General features: G+C 48.6%; 1 protein-coding gene across 1 annotated transcript in view; it reads right to left on the reverse strand.

Annotated features, from left to right (window-relative positions):
• Nucleotides 1-1,304: 1,304 nt before the first annotated feature.
• Nucleotides 1,305-19,839, reverse strand: part of CHST13 (carbohydrate sulfotransferase 13) — a 37,436-nt gene continuing 18,901 nt past the window's right edge. Inside the window, exons 2-3 of the mRNA XM_085323773.1 lie at nt 7,147-7,229; nt 1,305-2,625 (exon numbers count right to left, since the gene is read on the reverse strand). Of these exons, the coding sequence (XP_085179899.1) occupies nt 1,780-2,625; nt 7,147-7,229 (929 nt within the window). The 3' untranslated portion in view covers nt 1,305-1,779. The remainder of the gene's footprint in view (nt 2,626-7,146; nt 7,230-19,839) is intronic.

Genomic DNA, 19,839 nt, shown 5'->3' on the forward strand with positions numbered 1-19,839 from the left:
CCATTCACAAATGCTATACTCCACTCAGAGTGACCCAGGAGGGAATTTCAGTGTACAGGAGCAGATCAGCAGCAGAAGAAAAAAGGATGTAGGGAAGGTTAAAATGCAACAGCCAAAAGTTGTTAGATGAAAATGTTATTAAAAAAAAACAGGCTGGGTACACTGGGGTTTTACAAAACCTCACATTGTATTGCACTAAGTCAAGTGTTCACAGCAAAGCCAGCAGACACGCTATACAGCAAATGCCATTATCGGCATTTTTAGCTACAAAGGCAGCTACAGAGCCAAAGCCAAACAGAAAAGAGGAAAGACTTGAATATGGTTTTACAGAAATTCAGCTCTTTGGACTGGTTTGAATTAAAAATCCTAGGATGGGTTTGTCAYTTTCCTTTTGTGTATGCTTTTTCTTTTTTTTTTCTTTCCCCTATTCCGTCTTCAAAGAATGGTTTGTCCAAGGCCAGCCAGCCAAATGGCAAATTTCCTCTAGGTGTCCCTGTCCCCATTATTTTCGGCAATTCTTTCTCTGCAGACACAAACCCACACACATATGCACACGCTTTTTTGCCTTCCCAGCCTAGCATCACCTCTCCCTTGTTATAGTGGTCTTCTGTGTCCTAGCACAGCGCACCCCAAAGCACTTTTTTACGAACAAAACCTGCCACTGAGCAGTGCTCCAAGAAGAATTTTGGTCTTTTTCCCCCCCATCTGCCGGTGAAGTGCAGGCACCCACTGGGGGGAAGGATTCACCGGCCACGTCGTGGGAGCAGCCATGCAAGTGGGTGCAGAGGAGCTAGTGCTGCCTGCTGGGTTTCACCAGCCCAGCGGGACGGTGGCCAGGGCTCCACGGGGGCCGTGATTGCATCTGAGCAGACACCTGCACCCCTGCCACATGCACAGCTCTGCAGAACAGTTAACGCCTGCTCTTACCAAAAAGGAGGTGTGCGGTCTGGATGCGCTGGATTTAACCAGACCCCCCCCCCCCACACACACACACTTATGCAGACTGCTCTGCTATTGTAGCTCAGCAGAAATCATTATGTCTGTGCTCGCTGGTACCAGCTGTGAATTTGCCCCTCTTTCCTTACACAGAGTATTTCATGTCCCAGTTGAGAGCACATGGACCGAGCAGAACAGAAAAGCTCCAGGCTTTGTCAAAGAGAAAATGCTCCATCACAGTAACACCTTGCTGGCTTGCAGCCTCCTTCCCCAGGCAACAAGAGAAGGAGTGGGAAGCTGGAGGAGGAAGGAGCAAGAGGTGCGGAAAAAAAAGACAAGTGGGAGTAATTTCAAACAAATGAAAAAACTTACATTAAATTATTGCTTTATTTACGGTTCTATGCAAGTCTCTGACATGCTCCACCCTGTCCCTCCCCCCTCCCCCAAACTCCATGTCCATCCCCAAACAGCCTAGTAGGGAGGAGAAAGACCCAAYGGGATCCTGCCCAAAGAAAGAGCCTTCCCAAGACTTGGATCTACAGAGCAGTCTCTTAGTTGAAAGTCACCAGATAAGCCAAGACCTCAAACCCAGCAGTGTCCTATCCCCATGAACATCTASTGTAGATGTCAAAGTAGGGAAGGAAAAGCTCCAGCCCCAATGTTTTGTGAGGTGTCCTCCCTCCAGACTGGGTCTGAATGAGGCATCCGGATGTGGAGCAGTAATAGTGAGGGCATGGAGGAGGCAGTGAGGATGAACTGAGAGATAAGTATGGGCTGGAGGAGAGGAGTTGTGATAAAATGAGAGTTATCCAGCTCTCCATCACCACTCCCCTGGGCCCACACTCATCGGATGCGGAGATAAGATGGGATGGAGTAATTAAAGAGCAAATAGTCCATTTTGTATAAATTAAAGAGTCTCCTTTGGTAAAAGGGGCTAATGTCCTGGAAGAACTGGGCTGTCATGTCATCTGTCGTCCTGGTGGTCTTGGATGAGGATGGGAACTTGACAGTAGTGTCGGCCCCGATCAGCTGGAGGATGTAGTTGGCATCTTCCACCAAGGTCTCATACTTGCCCACCACATCGTAGTGGACAATGCAGGGGTGGCACAGCGAGTGCACTCGCTCCCAGTGCTCATTGAAGGGCTCCTCCCGCTGTGTCCGTGGATCCAGGAGATAGTAGACAAACTCCTCAAAGCGCACGTCATCCCCACGCTCCAACGCCTTATCACTGGGCTCCTGCCGGTGCCGTCGGATGATTTTGGTCCCATAGCGCTTGTGGAAGGCTGTGTTGTAGCTGCGAGTGAACTTGTTGCGGTATGCTGAGACCAGGCGCTCGAAGGGCTCCCGCACGAAGATAAACTTGAGGTAGCTGCGCAGGCGGTGGTTGATTTCGGGGATGCTGTACTCGGAAAGAGTGCGCAGGTTGGATGAGACATGGGCCTCATTGGCAGGGATTTCCAGCGGGTCCTGGTATTTGCCTTGCCCCGTCAGGACCATCATRACCCGCTTCCAGTTAGTGCAGGCCACTTTGGGCACATAGCAGTAGAGCAGCCCATGTGTATCGTCCACCACCAAGTGCCGCAAGTCATCTGGCCTCAGGAGACGCCGTTTGCGGGTATAACGGTTGCAGACGTTGCTCAACAGCTCACGTCTCTGCTGGTGAACTGCCTGTAGCGATGACTGCTCAAACTGGGGACACAAAAGAGACGGTCACTGGTTTGCTCATGCTCACCGTGGCCTAGACACAACACCTGGCGCACAATAGTCCCTGTGACCTTCCCTTCTCCAGGTTAAGACATTCACCCACATGGGATTTTGGGGACAGTATTAACTTTGAACTCAGCTGGCTTTGGTGTAGTTAATACTTGAACTTGCTGGGGGCAAAAGAGGTAACAAAATGTGATGAGGATCAGGCTAAGGAGACAAAGTCAAAGGTGGCATGAGGGAAGAACAGGTGGCGCAGAGGCCTGCTAACCGCATATTTGCTACAGCTTTACTTCACATATACTCATTGAGTTAAAACTCTCTCCTGTAGTTATGTCAGTCCAGGTTGAAGGCTGGCAAGGTGCTGACTTCTCTTCTGCAGGGGAAAAGGGGCATGCATGGCCCTGTTGCCCCACAGGGGAGAGCAACATGCCCTGCTTGCTGGTACAGGGCCCCACACACCTCCCGGACAGGCTGTGCACACTGCTCTGCACTGCAGGGAGGCATTAAAATAGTCTCGCGTGTATGCTGACAGGCTCAGTGCAAACGTGAACTCATCGGCAGCAGAAGCAGAACCGGGGTGCGTGAGTGTGGGCATGTATGCCCCCACATTGCTACCAAGAAAAGGTGACGGGAGATGGGCAGAGAAACACAAATGGACAAATCCTGGGGAGCTGGAGCTGAGGGTTGGGTTACAGCAAGGGCACAAGATAAAGGAGAGGCATGAGGTGCAATGGGAGGTGGTGGCACTGGCTCTTCCTGAGGGACCCTACAGCCTTCGGCTATGTCAGGACCTCGGCAGTAAATGTGTGGCGTGGGGAGCTACCGCACACGATGTCAAGGAGCAGATTGTGTTGGAAGCTGCCTGCCAAACCCACGATGCCTGCTGGCACACCCCGCAGCCGCCTCACGGCTCACGTCGACAGTCTTGCCACGGGGCTGGAGAGTGCGGGGTGTCCCTCCCTGCCTTGACCACGCTCCCATTCTCCCTCCTGCTTCTCCTGTCGCACTGTCAGCCCGCCGAGGAAAGCAGATGCCCCAAAGCATCCAAATTTTCCAAGGCAGGACAGAGGGTGCAGATGGTACAGTTCAGTGGGGTCTAAAGAAGGATGTGTGTGAGTGCTTCCTTTAGTTACTTTCCTTCTCTTCCCCTTTTTGATCCTTGCATCAAGGCCCAGCAGCTGCTGGATCAGCTTCCTAGGAACTCAGGCTCCCCCTAAACCCTTCTCCTGCTGACCCTCCCCCAGCCTCCCACCCCTCCCGATTTGGAGAAGTGAGTTTTCCTGTCAAGAGTGCATCGGAAACTCCAAAATATCATTAATACATCTGAGAAAGGAAATAATTTCCAGGAACTTAAAACAGGAAGATGCCCTCCTCCTCCTGCCAACTCACTCATGAATTTTGTTCACTGACACTGGGAGATGTTTCAAGCTCAGTCCCTGATGCTCTTGCTGTGAATCGCCAAGCCTTGCCTCAGCGCTAACAGCCCCAAGGCCATAACCATAGCTAACAGCCTCACCACCTGTTTCCTAACCCAGGAGAAATGACCCTGTAGGTCTGTTACTCTAGTGAAAGCAATGGCCCCACATTACAAGCTGAAGGCGGTTTCCATTTTGGGACATGTTCCTGCAGATAGTCCCCTGGCATCACATTGCTCCAGGGAAATAGTCTCTGGCCAGCCTATTTCTGCTGCCTGTGGTTCCCTCACTGTCCATCTGGCCCCTCAGTGTCTGTGAAGCTCAGCAGCAGACTGTGAGGGTGGCACCAGCTTCAGCCCAGCACACTTTCAACTGTTTTCCCTTATTTTCAGCTCCACCACCACAAGCCCAAATTTCTCATCCACAAAGAGCGTCCTTCAACAGGTCTCCTTGAGGGCTGCCTTTATAAACCCCTCGTGTGCCAGCTCATGCTGTTTAAGGTCAGATGCTTGCAGGCTAGTCCAGGAGCTGGTGAGACCTTGGCCTGAGACAACATCAGGTGCTGCCAGTGAGTAGTACCGCTGCCTGGAAGGACAGTATGCAACCGCAAGACAAAGGGCAAGGGTAGACCACATTGGAGATACAAGGACCGAGCTAAGTGGGGCGAGCACAGCATACCACCCATTTGATGGGTGCCCAGATGCTGCAGTCACTACTCCCATTGCAACTGATGGCTCCTCCAGTACCCAATCCCTTCAGCTCAGAGAGAGGCAAGGTGCAGGCAGATGCTTGGGTCCCTTCATCATTGCTGCTGACAGCTATCAGTCACTTTTATGTATGCTAAAGGACAGTCTTCGCCACGCTTCAGCTGCATCCTCACCTCTCCCTGGGTGCCTGGGAGGTTTACTGAGAGTCATCAGAGCCCAGGAGAAGTGGCGCTGTAGAGATGTGGCTTTGTAAAACAGGTGCCAATAGTTTGGATACTGAGCTCAACTTCCCATCCCATGCATTGAGCAGACCTTTTGCTGATAGTCTAATGTCTGGGGGTGAAAGGTCCTACTGAAAAGGAGTAGCCACCCTCAGACCCTTCCACATCTCATTTCCACAATAGAAATAACCTTGTCTAGACCACCTTAGTGACCACTTTCTCCGGGAACCTGCATGGACAGTAACCTGCGAGAGGACCAGGAGAAAGCATCCCATCTCTGCAGTACCTCCTTATCTCTTTCAAGAGGGAAATGCTAAGGGAAAATGTTCAGCTGGAGCAAATGCAGATCAGCTGACTCTGACACCAAAAGATGATTATGACAATCTTGGCTACCTGGAAATGAGGACCATAATATCCAGGGATGTAATAAATTGCAGTTGAATTTTCATGGGCATTTTCATGCAATACTGTCCTGTCCGTGGGCCAAAGCTTGGCATAGAAATTTCTGTTTTTTTTTTTTTTTTTCTTTTGGAAGCAACCTTCCACGTTTTTAAATTGGAAACCTTTTTTGCAAATGCTTAAGAAAATATTCTAATGATGTAATGTTTTCAGGTGTTTTTTTCCCTGTACTTGCATAATTCAAAGCTATGGGGCTAGAGAAACAGACAGACAGACAGACACTGTCTGCAGGCATGGCAACAAATAAATGTGACTACTTTTCAACAGCTGCCCACTGGATTAAGTGTATGTATGTCTTGCAGTTATTTCCGAGCAAAATTGCTCCCTTCATTTCCCTCCCTTTAAAAGCCAGAGAAATTAAGCATCACTTTAAAGGAAATAACACGACGACATTCCAGCAGCATTAGGGTTTGCAGGCATTGTGGCCAAGGAAGTCCATATCTGCCATTTTACCTAGAGCAAATGAAATTTGTCTGCCTATAGACACAAAAGCACCACGCTAGGTAGTAATGCAAAGCATCACGGATGAAAAGGGGCTCTTGCTCTGGCTGCAGCAGGGGCTGCTGACTGGCTTTCCTGTCTCCTTGTCTGTACTAATTTGCAATGATAAAGAATAATATGAGGGAAGGGGGCAGTGAGAAGGATTTTTTTTTTTTTTTTTTTTTTTTAGGATAACTTTCGGGTTAACTGAAGACGACCCTAATGAAGATATCCCATGGATATCTCTGGGGTTTCTGCACATCTCTGGGCTCCTCAGCTGAGGATGTTAGCTAAGGCGTGGAGTCCTGCCTTGTCCACCTCTGTCCCTGGAGGATGTGCTCCAGAGCCTTATCTGGAAGCTGGGYAGGGAGTGGTGGGATGGAAATGAGAGCCCGGGGCTGCTGCACCGGCTGCCGGAGCTGTGCCAGCCTCACAGAAACTTTCCCGTGTCCTGTCCCTCCCTCTGCCGGCAGCCAGGAAACCAGGGCCGTGCGCTGGCGGCTCCAGCACCACCCATCCCTCCCCTCTGCCGCCGGTCTGCGAAGCTGGCCGCCTGCAGACAGGAACCCAGGGGGAAGCATGTGCCCAGCGCCCGGCTGCTCCCTGGCAGCCACTGGACCATCTCGCCCAGTGGCCGCTGGGCAGAGCGAGGCTGGAAACACGTGGATGGGAAAGCCACCACGCGAGGGTCCCTGAGCAGGCAGAGGACACGTGAGCTGGTCTGGGTGGGAGGGCTCCCAGGCCCAGGCTGAGCCCAGTTGACCCTATTTGAGTACCTGCACCCGGCACAGTCCAGAGTGGCAGAGAGGACTGAGAGGTCCCATGTCTATAGTCCTCTTGTGGCTGAGACCAGCTTTATCCATACAGCTGYCAACATAGTATGGCTCTATCAACTATCAGCCCAGAAAGTGCAGCCATGATGCTCTCGCCTTGCTAGGACAGCGCAGAATTTGCTTTGAAATCCTCAGATGGTGACATCTCAGCGGGTTTGCCCAGCTATAGTAACTAAACCACTTGCCCAAGGATCAGCAAGGGCCATAAGCAGTTTTTAATCAACAATTATTTCCCAGAGCGGTGGAGTTTTTCCTTTTGAACACAGCCAGAGGTTTGGGCCCCGTGGCTGATTTGAAGCAGCGAGTGCCCTGCACACTAGAAGGGGTGGAAGAAGGGTTCAAATCTTGCTTCCCCCTGTCCCCCACTGCCTTCTCCCCATCCACTCACCTGGTCGCTCTCATACAGCGCCTGGAGTGGGCTGCGACCGGCCTTTCCTTGCCAGGTGGTCCTCATAACCCTGTTTTCTGCGGCTGCAAAAGGAAAGAGGAAAAACAGAGGTGTTGGGAGTGCTGCTGCCCTCACCCTGCTCAGGGCTCCGGGGCTGGCTGATGGCCAAACCCGCTGCAGCCCAGCACGGGCCTGACGGTGTTCACAGCTCCCGGCCGAGGGAGGAGGCTTCAGCTGGTCGGGGTTACTATGCCCTCGGCAAAACCCATGTGCTGTTCACGTGCCCTGTTTAATCGTGTCACGTGCCATTGACATGTTAACGGGCAAGCAAGGCAAGGCAGTCTGAACCTGGGATTTGCAGCAACAGCAAAAGTCAAGCCACAAGCATCTTGCCCACTGCCCCTTTGGGACTCATTCTCTGGAGGCCAAAAATTCCCCTTCATGGACCAAACGCCTACCCAGTGCTCTGCAAAGACTGCATCACGTTGCAGCCACCCAAACCCCTGCACAGTCAACATCCACCATTAAAAGAAGAGCTTTAAAAGATATTTTTTAAAAAAACAGAATAGGCTAATAATTGTGTTATTAAGATGCAAAAATCTCTATCTCTGTTCTAAGTAATTTATGGCTTGCTGAGAACTTGGAGGAGTTTTAATTTTTTTGCACCACAGATACTGTTTTTCCATTGTCATTTTTATCACTCACCCAATTTGAATGGACTGCAATCTGATCAGTTTGACTTGGGATCTTCTGAACAATTACACTTACTTATTCCCAAATGTTATCAACATGTTAAGTGGACTGCAGGTGCTTCATAGGCTGGGTTTTAGTCAAAAGAGAAGGTTTACTTCTATGACAGACAAAAATTCTGTTATATGAAACTTCAATTAAAAAAAATGCCTCTTCCTTTTATTTTTTCAACAAACCTGCATTTAAAGTTCAGCAGGTCCGGGCTTGTCCTTTAAACAAGTAGAAGGTCATAAATAAAGAAAGACAACTGCTTGTTACAGTTTAAGGAGTAACTAGGAATAATTYGATCCATGTAGATCTGGGAAATGCCGCTGCCTGCTGGCTGCACCAGCAAGTGAATTACCGACCAGGAGGCAACAGGACGCAGCCCAGCATCACCACTTCCCCGCCGGACGGGGAGACGGCAGCTGTGCTTGACTGAGATCGGGGCAAGTCTAATACCGGCAGCTCTGTGCTGAGCCCCAAGGGGCTCAGAGTTTGCATTTCCAGGCTCAGTCACACAGTAATTAGCAGACAAATTGTTCAGATGCTTCACCTAACTGCAATAAGTCCTTTTAATTTTTTATTAGCTATTTTCTTTTTTTTCCTTCCGCACAGCAATGTTCCCTTGAGTGTTTGGGGCTGAAGACAGCCACCTCATCAGCTCCCTCTTCTTCTCTGCCATGCAGATTTGCCGCTTCGAAGTTGGAGGGCTGTCTGCAGCAGCAGCAAACACGAGGCTGGATCCAGCCTGCCTTGAATGCTATGCCAGTCACCGAGTCAGTGACAGATGTGCAAGATCTCATGCTCATAAATTATGTAGGGATGCAACCACTTTCCYGGCTATGAAGAAAGTGATCCAAACCTGACTCCTGCCTGCTCGAATCTGCTGAGAGCCTGAAGCCATASATGTAAGTGATATGCGGCTAACCTCTGTTGAGGTTGATTTAGAGCCCAAAGGCAGCAAGTTAATGAGCACACTACGAACTCATTAAAGAGTTGTCCACTATGGCTCCTAACTCTGAGATACCAGAGACCAGACCAGGGCGTCCACTGCTGGAAGCTCTCAGCCCACGGGAAAGCTTGGGGAGGGCAATGGTGTTACCYCTTAGTGCGTCAGGGTGACTTGATGTTTGCAATTTTTTCCTGCTCAGGCTGGGGAAAAGAAGGTGAACTAGGAAGGTGAGAAAAGGGAGAAAAAGCTAGGTATCTGAATTTAGGGTTCTAAATTCAAGATCAGCACCATTTACAGAAAGGAGAATTAAGAGGTTGCATTGAGAGCCAGCCAGGAGGAGAGAGGGAGCTGGGAAGATGGAAAGATGAAGGAAGATGGTAGCAAGGTGCCCTGAGAGCTCCTGTGCCCAGCCAGCAACTCTCTCTGCAAAAGCCAGCTCTAACTCAGAAGCAAATCCTGCTTGCTAAGCATCATCATCATGAAGGGTGCTCAGCCCCTGCTGACACCGCAGCCAAGGGGCCACCGCAGCTCAGTTGCTGCTCAGCATTGCTTCAGATCTCAGCCTCCACCCCAGGTTCTCACCTCAGGTTCTCACTTCAGAGGAAGCAAAGAAAGGGCAAAGCATTCACTTCAGCTGCAATCCCTCAGCCCCAAACCGCCGGGGATCTGTTATCCAGCAYTGCCTGGGCAGAAAGACTCAAACCACACGGGCTGGCTATCCCAAGCTTAACTCGCAGAGCGAGTCCAGGGAGAGAGGCATAGGCTCTCCTCGGCACAAACACCTCCTAGCAGCTATCCGGTCTCTCATCTGCCACCTGCTTTTCATATCTGACAGTCTCGTCGGCAGAGGATACCACGACAGCTCAGTAGTCTCGCAAGGCAGGAAGGGAGCTGAAAACAGCCTAGGCTAGAAATGAGAAGGTTTCCAACCGTCAAGGTTTTGAGGGTCTGGAACTGTTTTTTGCAGAAGAAATAGGGGGTAAATTACATTGTGAGTTTCAAAATGAAGGGGATTTTTTCTTCTGAAAGAGATGGTAGGACATAATTGCTTGCGAGACACAGTGACTGACGAGGTCTTTCCAATCCTCTGTTTTCAGTTTCTGGTCCCACAAGGACCTTCTAAAATCTCAGAGGGATGTATTGGTGGATGGTAAAACATCTCTCATCAATGATTTCAGTTAATGTGAAGGTTTGTAACACAGGAAGTTTTTGTCTCACAATCTGGGGTTCTGAACTTTCCCATTCACTCAGCACCATGAAGCAAAAACAAATCCATTATACAAGCCCCAGATGGATTTTATTTTTTTACGAACCAAAATAACCAGAAGGGAAAAAAAATCCAACGCTGCCTTCTTTTTAGGGTGCTTAAAATATTTTGCTTAAATGAAAACTGCTCCAAAGTACAAAGTCACCAGGGTCTACGCTAAACTTAACAAGCCATAATTAAGGGGAAATGAATGACTGACTTTACAAGATTTCATCACCAGTGAATATATGCTTGCATGTTCGTGGGAAATGACACTTCCCGCAGCACTGGATTGATCAAGATGTGACTCAACATAAGGTACAGTTTCTTCCTCAATCTGCTACATCAGTTACCCCACAGGAGGGTGAAATGACATCTGTGCTAACGAAAGATAAGAGGAAGATCTAATGTACACAGCAAAGAGCTGAGATACTTGCCTCAATGGACTCCCATTTCCCACTTCTAGGCTTAGGCATTTGGAAATGAAAGAGAATTAGACTGAACCCTTCCTAGCGGGGCTGATAAACTCTCGTTTCATTTAAGAGTGCGAACCCACTGTGGTCTGTTTGCAAGCACTGTGCACCGCAGACGCTTGCCCTATATTTAGCAAAAGCAACGTGGAGGCGTTTGTTTTCAAGATTAACACGTGCATCAACAAGAACCTTTCTCGCAAGGGACGTAAACAAACTGAGAGTAGTTCAGGCTGACCTGAAACTGCTAGAAGTGCACACAGCTTGTGCCTGCACTGCGTAAGGCAGCAGTTCCCCTAAATGTGTGCCCAGGAAAGTATGGGGCAGAGACAGGCACAGCCTGGGAGGATTGGGCTAGCTCTGCAGGGTGCTCTTTAGGGTGAACAAAAAGCAAGTCCATAGCAATGCAGGGAGCGAGCAGAGGTGTAGCAGGTCAGATCTGCGCTCTGACTGCTCTGGGCTCCACCTCTGAGTGCTACTGAGGCAGAGGTGTAACTGTGGCCAAGAACTTCTCCATCTCACATGACTTTTGCCAACAGTCTAGGCAGAGAAGTTGCAAAATGAAATTTCATCCAGGCTCTCACTAACATAAGATCTGGCAGAAAACAAGGGACCTTCTCTGAACAGCAGCAACTCCCCCCTCCCAGAATCCCTGTTCTGCTCATATTGTACAGGGTTCCAGAAAAAAAAGAGAAAAAAACTAGGAAGGCTGCGCCCAGGTTGCTGGAAGAGCCCTGGAGTGCTGAGCTGGCAATGGGAAGGAGCCAGCTCTCCACATTCACTAGATCTTGACAGTTTTTGCTCTCCAAAGCGATGACACCATCGCCTGCATGGGGTGCTTGCCAAACCCTTCAGAGCAAAAGTCTGGACCAATGGCAGGTTTTTACAAGCGCTCCAACCACAAGAAGTCTCCTAACTCAGAAACCGTCTGCTTGTTACATGCTGTGTCCCAAGGAGAAAATTAAATGRGCTCTTGGCTAGGCCCTTAGTATGAGTGTTTGAAGATACTGTTAAAACCCTCACTGGAGGGGGAGAAGCMGCGACGACACAGCCGCGCACAACTCGGTGAGGCATCACGACAAGCACTGGTGAATGCGTCGGGGCAGAAGCCGGTCCGTCTGCCTGGCAGGATCCAGGCCGTCCTTCCCTCGGCTGAAGGGCAGGTGTCAAAAGGGCTGCAAATGCCCTCGGCCAGCGTGCGCATTCRGACAGCTTGCACAGAGGCAAGCTCAGGCCGCCTGCTCCCAAGGCATCTGAGATCGCCAGGAAGAGCAATATGGGCTATAAAAGCAGCACAGAGATCAGGGCTTCTGTGTCCTCCACAAACCTGGGGGAGGCAGTCTCCACTCATTTAACAGACAGCATGGACCTCCTCAGCCCTAGTTTTGACACCTCACATCATTGCCCCATGATTCAAAGCTGTGGCCAGCCCTACTTGTCTWCCCAAAGCCCCAGCACCTGCAAAATCTCTGCCAATGCACTTTTCTCTGGGTCTTTCCCACAACACCAGACACAGGGTCCTCATCATGCTGCTCTACCAAYACAACTCAGCCCTAACTTGAATGCCATCCCTCTTCCTGGCTACTCCATCCCAGCCACCTCATCATGCAATCCCACGATGCTCTCCCATCCTGAGGTCTCTCCCCAGCCTGTCCCCGACTTGTCTTCCCAKTTCTGGCATTGCCTTCACCACCAACCTTGAGCAAGCAATGGCCTACCTTGCAAAGGCTGAGCTCAAGGGGRTCCCACAGACTCCTGGCTGACATGCACAGTCCAAGCCCTTTTGCTGGAAATAAAAGGAAACCAAATGTGCAGGGGGAACAGGGGAAAGGCTCAATTCTTGATCTGTACCTGTTTCTTCCATTAGGTTTGGGATGCAGCCAGCACTACAAGGAGGAGGGGGGGAAGGGGGCAGATGAGCAATGGCATTTATGCTTCCCTCTCCTTCTATTCCTTCTGCTGAGACCAAGTCAATCACAACATCCCCGGTACAGTTGTGGTTTACCCATMGTTGTGATGCTCCTGGGACTCTAAACAGTTTGGGAAGGCCAATGAATATTGCACATATGACAGTTGACTTACAACAGTGAAATATATGACTGTGCTGCATTTTGGCATCACAGCCCCAAGTACAGCAGGATCTTCCATCATGGGGGAGCTGCCAAGATCTTAGCATCTCGGTTTTCCTTCTGACTTTATAGCTTGTTACTGAGGTTCCCAGATTCCACTGCCTGTGATGATAATCCTCAGAAAGTTAGCAAGGCCACAGTTGCATCCRTAAGTAGACATGTTACTTAGCCAAGGCATATCCAGTTCTTAAATGAGAAAAAACATCAACCTTTGGCAAMCACTGGATCACCATCTGGATAGCAAGCATCAAGACAAGCTAGCAGGATATGACTATGATCCCCAAAGTTTTGCAATGAGACARGCAGAAGGAGATATTACATTTGCCCTCTGCATCCTCAAAGGATGAAGCAAGGGAATAGGAGAGATGCACAGCAGGGGACAGAAAACCCATTGCTAAGGAAGTAATGCTGATCAGAACAAAAAACTGAATGAGAAGAGTCTGAAAGGAAACTCAGACATATTTTGGAGACTGCTGTGCTACTGGTACTTTCAGGCTTTCCTTTGGAGCTTAAAAAGGCAATGTACTCCCTCCCTCTTTTCCTCTTACAGACCAGATTTTAGTACTGTTTCCATCAAAAACAAAGCTATTCTCTTGCATCAGTGTGACATCACGGTAGGATCTGGGGTTTAAATGACTTGCCAGCTCTCTTTGGTAAAGGAGATGGAAAAGTTCTGAATATTTAGGTGTATTAGATGATTATAGAGACAATCAGTCATCTGTGAAGTGAGGGAAAGATTGGCTCATCTCCATTCTAGATTTCTGGAAGCACTAGCGAAAGAATTTGCAGTTCTGGTTGCAGAGGCTCTTAATTATGGAGGGTGGTTCTGTGTGACCACAACAGTAAATCCAGTCCCTGAATTTTAGAGTTTGGCTAGGAGACAGGATTCAGGCAATGACAAGCCTGTTAGTCTGACATCAGCATTATCAAGGCCACAGAAAACAATCTGAAAGAAAGAAAACAATTAAAAGATGTGGGAGCAAATGGAAAGAGGAATAAACTGTAACACGGCATTTACTAAGTGCTGATCATACCTAGGCAACTTGACCTGTCAATAATATAAGCCATTTCTGTAGATCAAGAATATATGGTAGATCTTCACTCAGATGTTAGTAAAGCATGAGATATGACATACCACAGGAAATAATTTTTTCAACCAGAGACAAAGTTTAAAACAGGAACTGTAAGGGACACGAGCAGCTGGAAAGCAGGCAGCTCTAGAAAGGGGAAATGCTGAGCAGAAGGAGAATTTCTAGTGAATATATCTCAAAGATTGGATCTGAGATCAATACTTCAAGAATGAGCTTAATATAAAAATAGAACAGAACAGAAATGACAGGAGGTCCCAAATGCATTAGTTAAAGACTATTGGCTGCCAGTGTGACTCAGTCATGAAAAAGGCAAATGAAGTCCTAAAATACATCAGGTGAGGCATTTCCCATAAAAGCAAAAACATTTTGAATACTATTATCCAAAGCATTGGTGACCTTCATCTGCAGCACTGGCATTCTGGTGTCCTGGGATGGAGGAAGCTGGCTCCACATGGAGCAAGCAGAGAGGAAGACTCCTGAAGTGATCAGGCAGGTGAGCGCAGCAGAACTTGGAGCTCCACAAGGAGCCAAAAGCTCCACTGCAGACCTCTACTCCTAGATGCTGAAGAGATTTGGCACCCTGGAGACCAACAGCCAAGCAGAGCAGAGAGAGAGTTTGAGTGCTTGGACCTGAGTACATGCCCTGAGGGTCCCCAAGGAGTTAATCCCGACACTATCACATCTCCACACTGCTGTCTCAAAACCTTAGCTTCGCTTCCTGTTGTGTCTGCACAAAAATCTAAAATAAGAGAAAAAATAATTGTGGCGCCTGGCCACCCAAAATGACTGGTCTGGGTGTTAATTACAGCCTGTGACTCCCAGAGGATGAGTGCAAAAGATGTTTGTCCATACTGTAGAAAACCTAGTTTTCAGGGCAGCCCCTCTTTAAAGAGGATCCTTTCTCTTAGCTGAACTTTCAAAGAAACTCTAAGCATGATGGGATGAGGAGCACATTTCTGAGGAACTGTCTAGCCCTGAAGCACATRTGGAAGTCAACTGTGCAGCTACTGCAAGCCTGAAACAGGGACCTGAAAGTCCAGAATGGGGGCACAAGGAGGATTTGTGGAAGAGATGGGAAGGGAGGGGGAAGGGCTATAAGGGGCTTTACATACTCTGGAAAAAAGGAAATACTCTTACCCTTACTGTGTTCATAGGGCAAAGAAGTGTTTACCATGGAAAATAAATGAGAGCAATATTAGCCATTTTTATCAGAAGGGGAAACAACACCCAGAGCTCCACAGTCGAAAGGGCTCAGCCTTAAAACCCTTGCTTAAAGCCATGAAGCCAGCCACTGGAAGATCTAGAAATTAAGATCTGGATTTTTGTGGCTACTGAGGGCCACAGCAATGAATTTCTCCAAATTTTGCTACTTTTGACTCCTCTCTGCTGTCTCTCATGAATGTTGAGTGAGTGCATTGGTCGAAACGGTGACAGCTCACTGAGCCCTGGCTACAGAAATACAGTCCTGTTTCATTAAGACAATCTCCTTGCTGTTAAWATAACTGCACCCAAGAGACATGGAGCAGGATCTTGTCATCTAATTTAAGAGAAGATATTGAGATCACGTTGTTCAAAGCGAAATCCTAGCTGCAGTCACTGCCTGCTGAATTGGTGCAATTTTTGATTTTAACATCCAAAAGGAAAAAAACAACAACAACAAAGAAGGAAATGGAGCTTGACCACAGCAGCGATGGGTCCAAATACATACTGCAGTTGAGCTCAGCTTTCTCACTCAGTTTGATAGTGAAGCCTAGGACACATGGCCCAGTTGGCAGCTGGAGGATTTGACACTATCAAAGGATGGGTCAGGGTACAGAGGCGATGTGCACATCGAGGCCTTGCCTGGAAGAACTGCAGCAACCGAGGCAAAAAATATTGGTTTCAAAGAAGCAAAGCTTAATTCTAGGAAGCTCTGGCCCTTTTGCCTYTACTCAGACCGATGGAGAACAATCAGCACATCAGCTGATTGTTGGAATTTTTTTAAAAGATACTTTTAAAAAGGAGGATGATGTGGGATCCCAAACACCAAAATCCCACACCAGATCTACAAACTTATGGCACTGAAGACACTGACCACAGTTTAATGGAGMTCACCAAATAAGTGACCCTTTGCTTTCTTGCATGCTGCATTCAGCTGTGATAAAGTATRGGTGTTCTGGCATTTACATGCTTAGATATATTCAAACCTAAGGGAGCGCCTTTGGGAATTAAAAGCAAAAAACCTCTTTCTTTTTCTTTCTTTTTCTTTTTTTTTTTCCTTATGGGGAGGTTTCAATCTGGGAACAAGATTTTTTGGCTTCAGCAAACAGGCAATCCAATTCATTTAAACTCCTGTGATCAATCATTGTTAGTGCATCTAAAAAGCCAGGAACATAGACAACACATGCTTGCTGAATTAAAATGTTAGAGAAGAAAAAAAAAAGAAATCACAAAACCACATGCTTGATTTGCTTAAATGCATCTTTCAGCTTTGTGAATTCTAATGCAGTCACCTCTGCTGGGGAGCTGGAAGTGAAACAAGAAGCAGGAAGTATAACTGGCTGGGCTTCATTGATGCTTTTGCTCCTCAAACAAGCTCCACGGCTCGCTGGTTTGCCCAGAAAAACTCAAATCTGCTTGAACGTCTTGTCTGCCAAGGCTGAAGATCCCACACGCAGTCATGTGAGGAGGGAGAGATACGTCTGCTGTGTTAGGCCACGTGATAGAAGAGGAGCCACAATGCAAGAGCACAGTAAGACGTTTCTTCTAGCAAGGCTCTGTTCAGTCGCACACCATAGCTATACTGCCAAGCCTTAACTTCTGATAACCTGGTGCAGCAACTGCTTGATTTACTGTCCTTAAAACATGGTAAACAGACAGCAACTCTAACCACCCCCCAACTGCTGTGTTGCTTGGAAAGCTATCCCCAGCAGGTTTTGGGGGCCCCTGTCTCTCACTGACTTGCTGTACCACTAAAATGCATCTACTAAGGCCATGGTTTGCAAGGTAAAATGAACATCCTAAAGGATCTGCATGAAGGACACAGACTTTGAGGCCACAGTATGGGAAATCTAGGGTGGCTGGCAAACTGCAGAGAGGCCTGATTGACGGTGCACAGGAGAGTGACACCTTGCAAATGTGGGAGCTGTACCTCTCACTGAGGGAGAGCAAAATGCATCAGCCATAGCCAAGAAAAATATTCTCTAATCTATAGGATATGACATACGATGTTTTGCCCCAAAAGAGCAATCATGATACAACAACTGGGTACAAAGATCTCAAACAAGTGCTGCTTCTCCTGCCCAACCCCAACCTTTATCTTTCTCATTATGCAAGGGATTAATAAGAGACCCGAGAGATGTAAGAGACATTTCAGACTTGCCTGAAAGCCTCCAAACTTCCAGTGAGAAGCCTGTGGGATCAGCCRGGGCTGAGAGGGTTTGGAAAGGACCTTCTTGTGCAGACAGCAGGCCAAGTTTTCCCTAGATCTCTGCGGTTGAGGTTTGTCCCCCAGACCATTGATGAGTATCTCTACAGTTTGTTTACACTCCAGTGTTAGAGTCGGAGCCCCTTGGGCATGCTCAGAAGCACCGAGTGGCCTCCAGGCCCCATTCTGGCAGATACTTGACAGCAAAGCACATATAGGGCTGGACATTTCAGGACAGATCATTTCAAGATGAACAGTAACGTTCAGACAGGCATGAGCAATAGCAAAAAGTAACCAGAAAAGACACTTTCTGGTCTTTTCCCAGGCATCTTCCATGTACACCACTGATGGCTCAAATGGTCATGTTACAGAAAAGAGGAGAGATTACATACTCAACAAATGTTGCAATAACAACAGCCCAGCCCGCCATGCATGGTTCATGCTTGGCAGGTAACACATCCCTTTGGAGTGAATGCTGTATTTGGCCTCTTTTGTTCATCCTGGAGGTATGCCAGGGTCATGGTGGCTCACCCTGTGGGGTGAGCAGAAAGAATGATGGAGGAGAGCTGATCTCAAAGTCCAAAACTCTGTGGCTCTAACATTTACAATACAAATGCATATTTTTGCATCCTCTGCAACTGTAAGATTAGAACCTTGGAAATGCCAGTGTTTTAATTTTTAATGGCCTACCCATTTTTGTTCCCTGATGCATTGTATTTTTTCCCCCCAGTTATGGCTCATTTAATCTGTTCTGTTTACGGACAAAGTCCTTTTACAGAGACTCAAAACAGACCTACATGATCTTTCATTAGCATCAGTGGGTGATGAGTAAGTGACTCTCCTGTGTAGGAGGTTATGTGGATGGAGGAGACAGGTTGCCATCTGATGCATCCTCACGTATTGTGGTCACAGGCAGATCCACCGCAGTCTGCCTCAGATATTTCCCCTGCTGATGAACAAGCCAGCAATATATAACTCAGCCTATTCCCGACAGCCTGCCCTTTGCTCTGCAGGCCAGGCCTCGTTAAAAGTTGGTTGGTTCTGCATTTCTTGCTGCCGAGGTAGAGACGGCATAGCAGCAGCTTTCTGTCAGAGGCATCTGTCTCTGCTCACTCGCTAGGGAAAGGGAATAATCCTCCGTTCCCCATTAGACCTCATTCCAGTGGCATCCCTCACATTCCCTGCAGCAGGAGTGGCACCCAACAGTGACAGGGCATCCAGGTGAGCAGAAGCACCCTCCACCCACTTGATCCAGAGCATTTTCTGAMGAATCAGACTTCATAACAAAGCCAAGGGGCAGGATGCCTCTGAGATGGCATAGCCTCCAGAAGAACAGCGCAGGGTGCCCAACCCAGGCCTGGCAGCTGTCTGCATCAGGACCCCAAAATGTCCCAGTCCTGTGCCCTTCTCCCTGATGGTGAGGGCAATGGGAGCATTAGGAGCAGGACCTTCAAAGGGAGTCCAAAACTTGTAGCTGATTCAACCCCTGCAAGGGTACTGGAGCAAACCATTCCCAAATAGCCCAGCCAGGCTAGGGCTACAGCATATTAGAAAGGTAGGACTGGAGTCAGCTTTGCAGACCTGCTTCCTTGAGCATATCAGTGGGCAGGCAGATCCCTCTCCCCTGCAAAACTGTCCAGCCAAACCTGCTGGCTACTCATCTTCTCCCAGCAGCAGTGCACCCTATCTCTCAGGCTCAGAAACTGCCTCCACATAACTTGGTTTTGGGCCATAAAACTGACTCATTTTCAAACTGCCAGGGTATTTAGCAATGTGTCTCTGTGTACATCAGAATGAGTGATCCCCATCTTCTGTCCCAAACACATCCCCTGCTGTAATACAGCCTTGAGAGCCAAACCAACGTGACAAACCCAAGTCACTCCCCAAACCCAAGGTGACCTGCTCTAGTTGGCCCTTCTAGCACATGAACTAGCAGGCAGCTGGTAACATTTGAGCCTCCTTACCCAACCTGATGTCGAGTGTCTTAGAGCATAAGCCAATTCCTACCATCTTGCTCCCATCACAGGAGAGCGTAGCATGGCACCAGTCARCCTCAGCGTCAGGGGCACACGGAGCACTGCCCGAACACAACAGCCTTTGGAGAAAGAGCTTCCAAGTATGAGCCAGGGACTGTGTGGCTCCAGAGCAAGTCCCTGCCAGGACTGGCGAGGGAAAGGCACTGGCACCTCTCCCTACCTTGGATGTCCTCCTGAAGGATAATGGCACCAGCATTCCCCTCCAGCAGGAGGAGATCAGGGCTTCATCCCTATCTCTGTCAGGGCCATCCTCCAGGAGGAGCCTGGACAAGTCACTTCTCCCTCAGGAACAGAGGAAAGACAGTGTTGATCTGCCCTGTCCCTACATCAAAGTGGATGCAGGAGCTGTTTGTTCGTGAGAGGCAGCACCGTTCCCCTCCAGAAAATTTACAGTCTGGGCAACGCTGTTGTCTGGCTGTTGCCCGCCCAGGTGGCTCACACCCCTACTGAGCTGCGTTCCCTCAACAAAGCCCGGTCTCTGGCCAAGTCCCATCTCCTGCAAGGAACATCTGTGCAGCTCACAACCGTCATTCCTTGTCACATCCCCAGACGGATGCAAAGACAGCAGAAATACAACTGTTCTCACAGGGTGGGGAGCAAAATGCACCAGAGGTGACCCACAAGTCTGAAA

The sequence above is a fragment of the Rhea americana genome, unplaced genomic scaffold, assembly GCF_003343005.1.
Source record: "Rhea americana isolate MKP2758 unplaced genomic scaffold, rheAme1 scaffold_120, whole genome shotgun sequence".
In the NCBI taxonomy this organism is placed as follows: Eukaryota; Metazoa; Chordata; class Aves; order Rheiformes; family Rheidae; genus Rhea; species Rhea americana.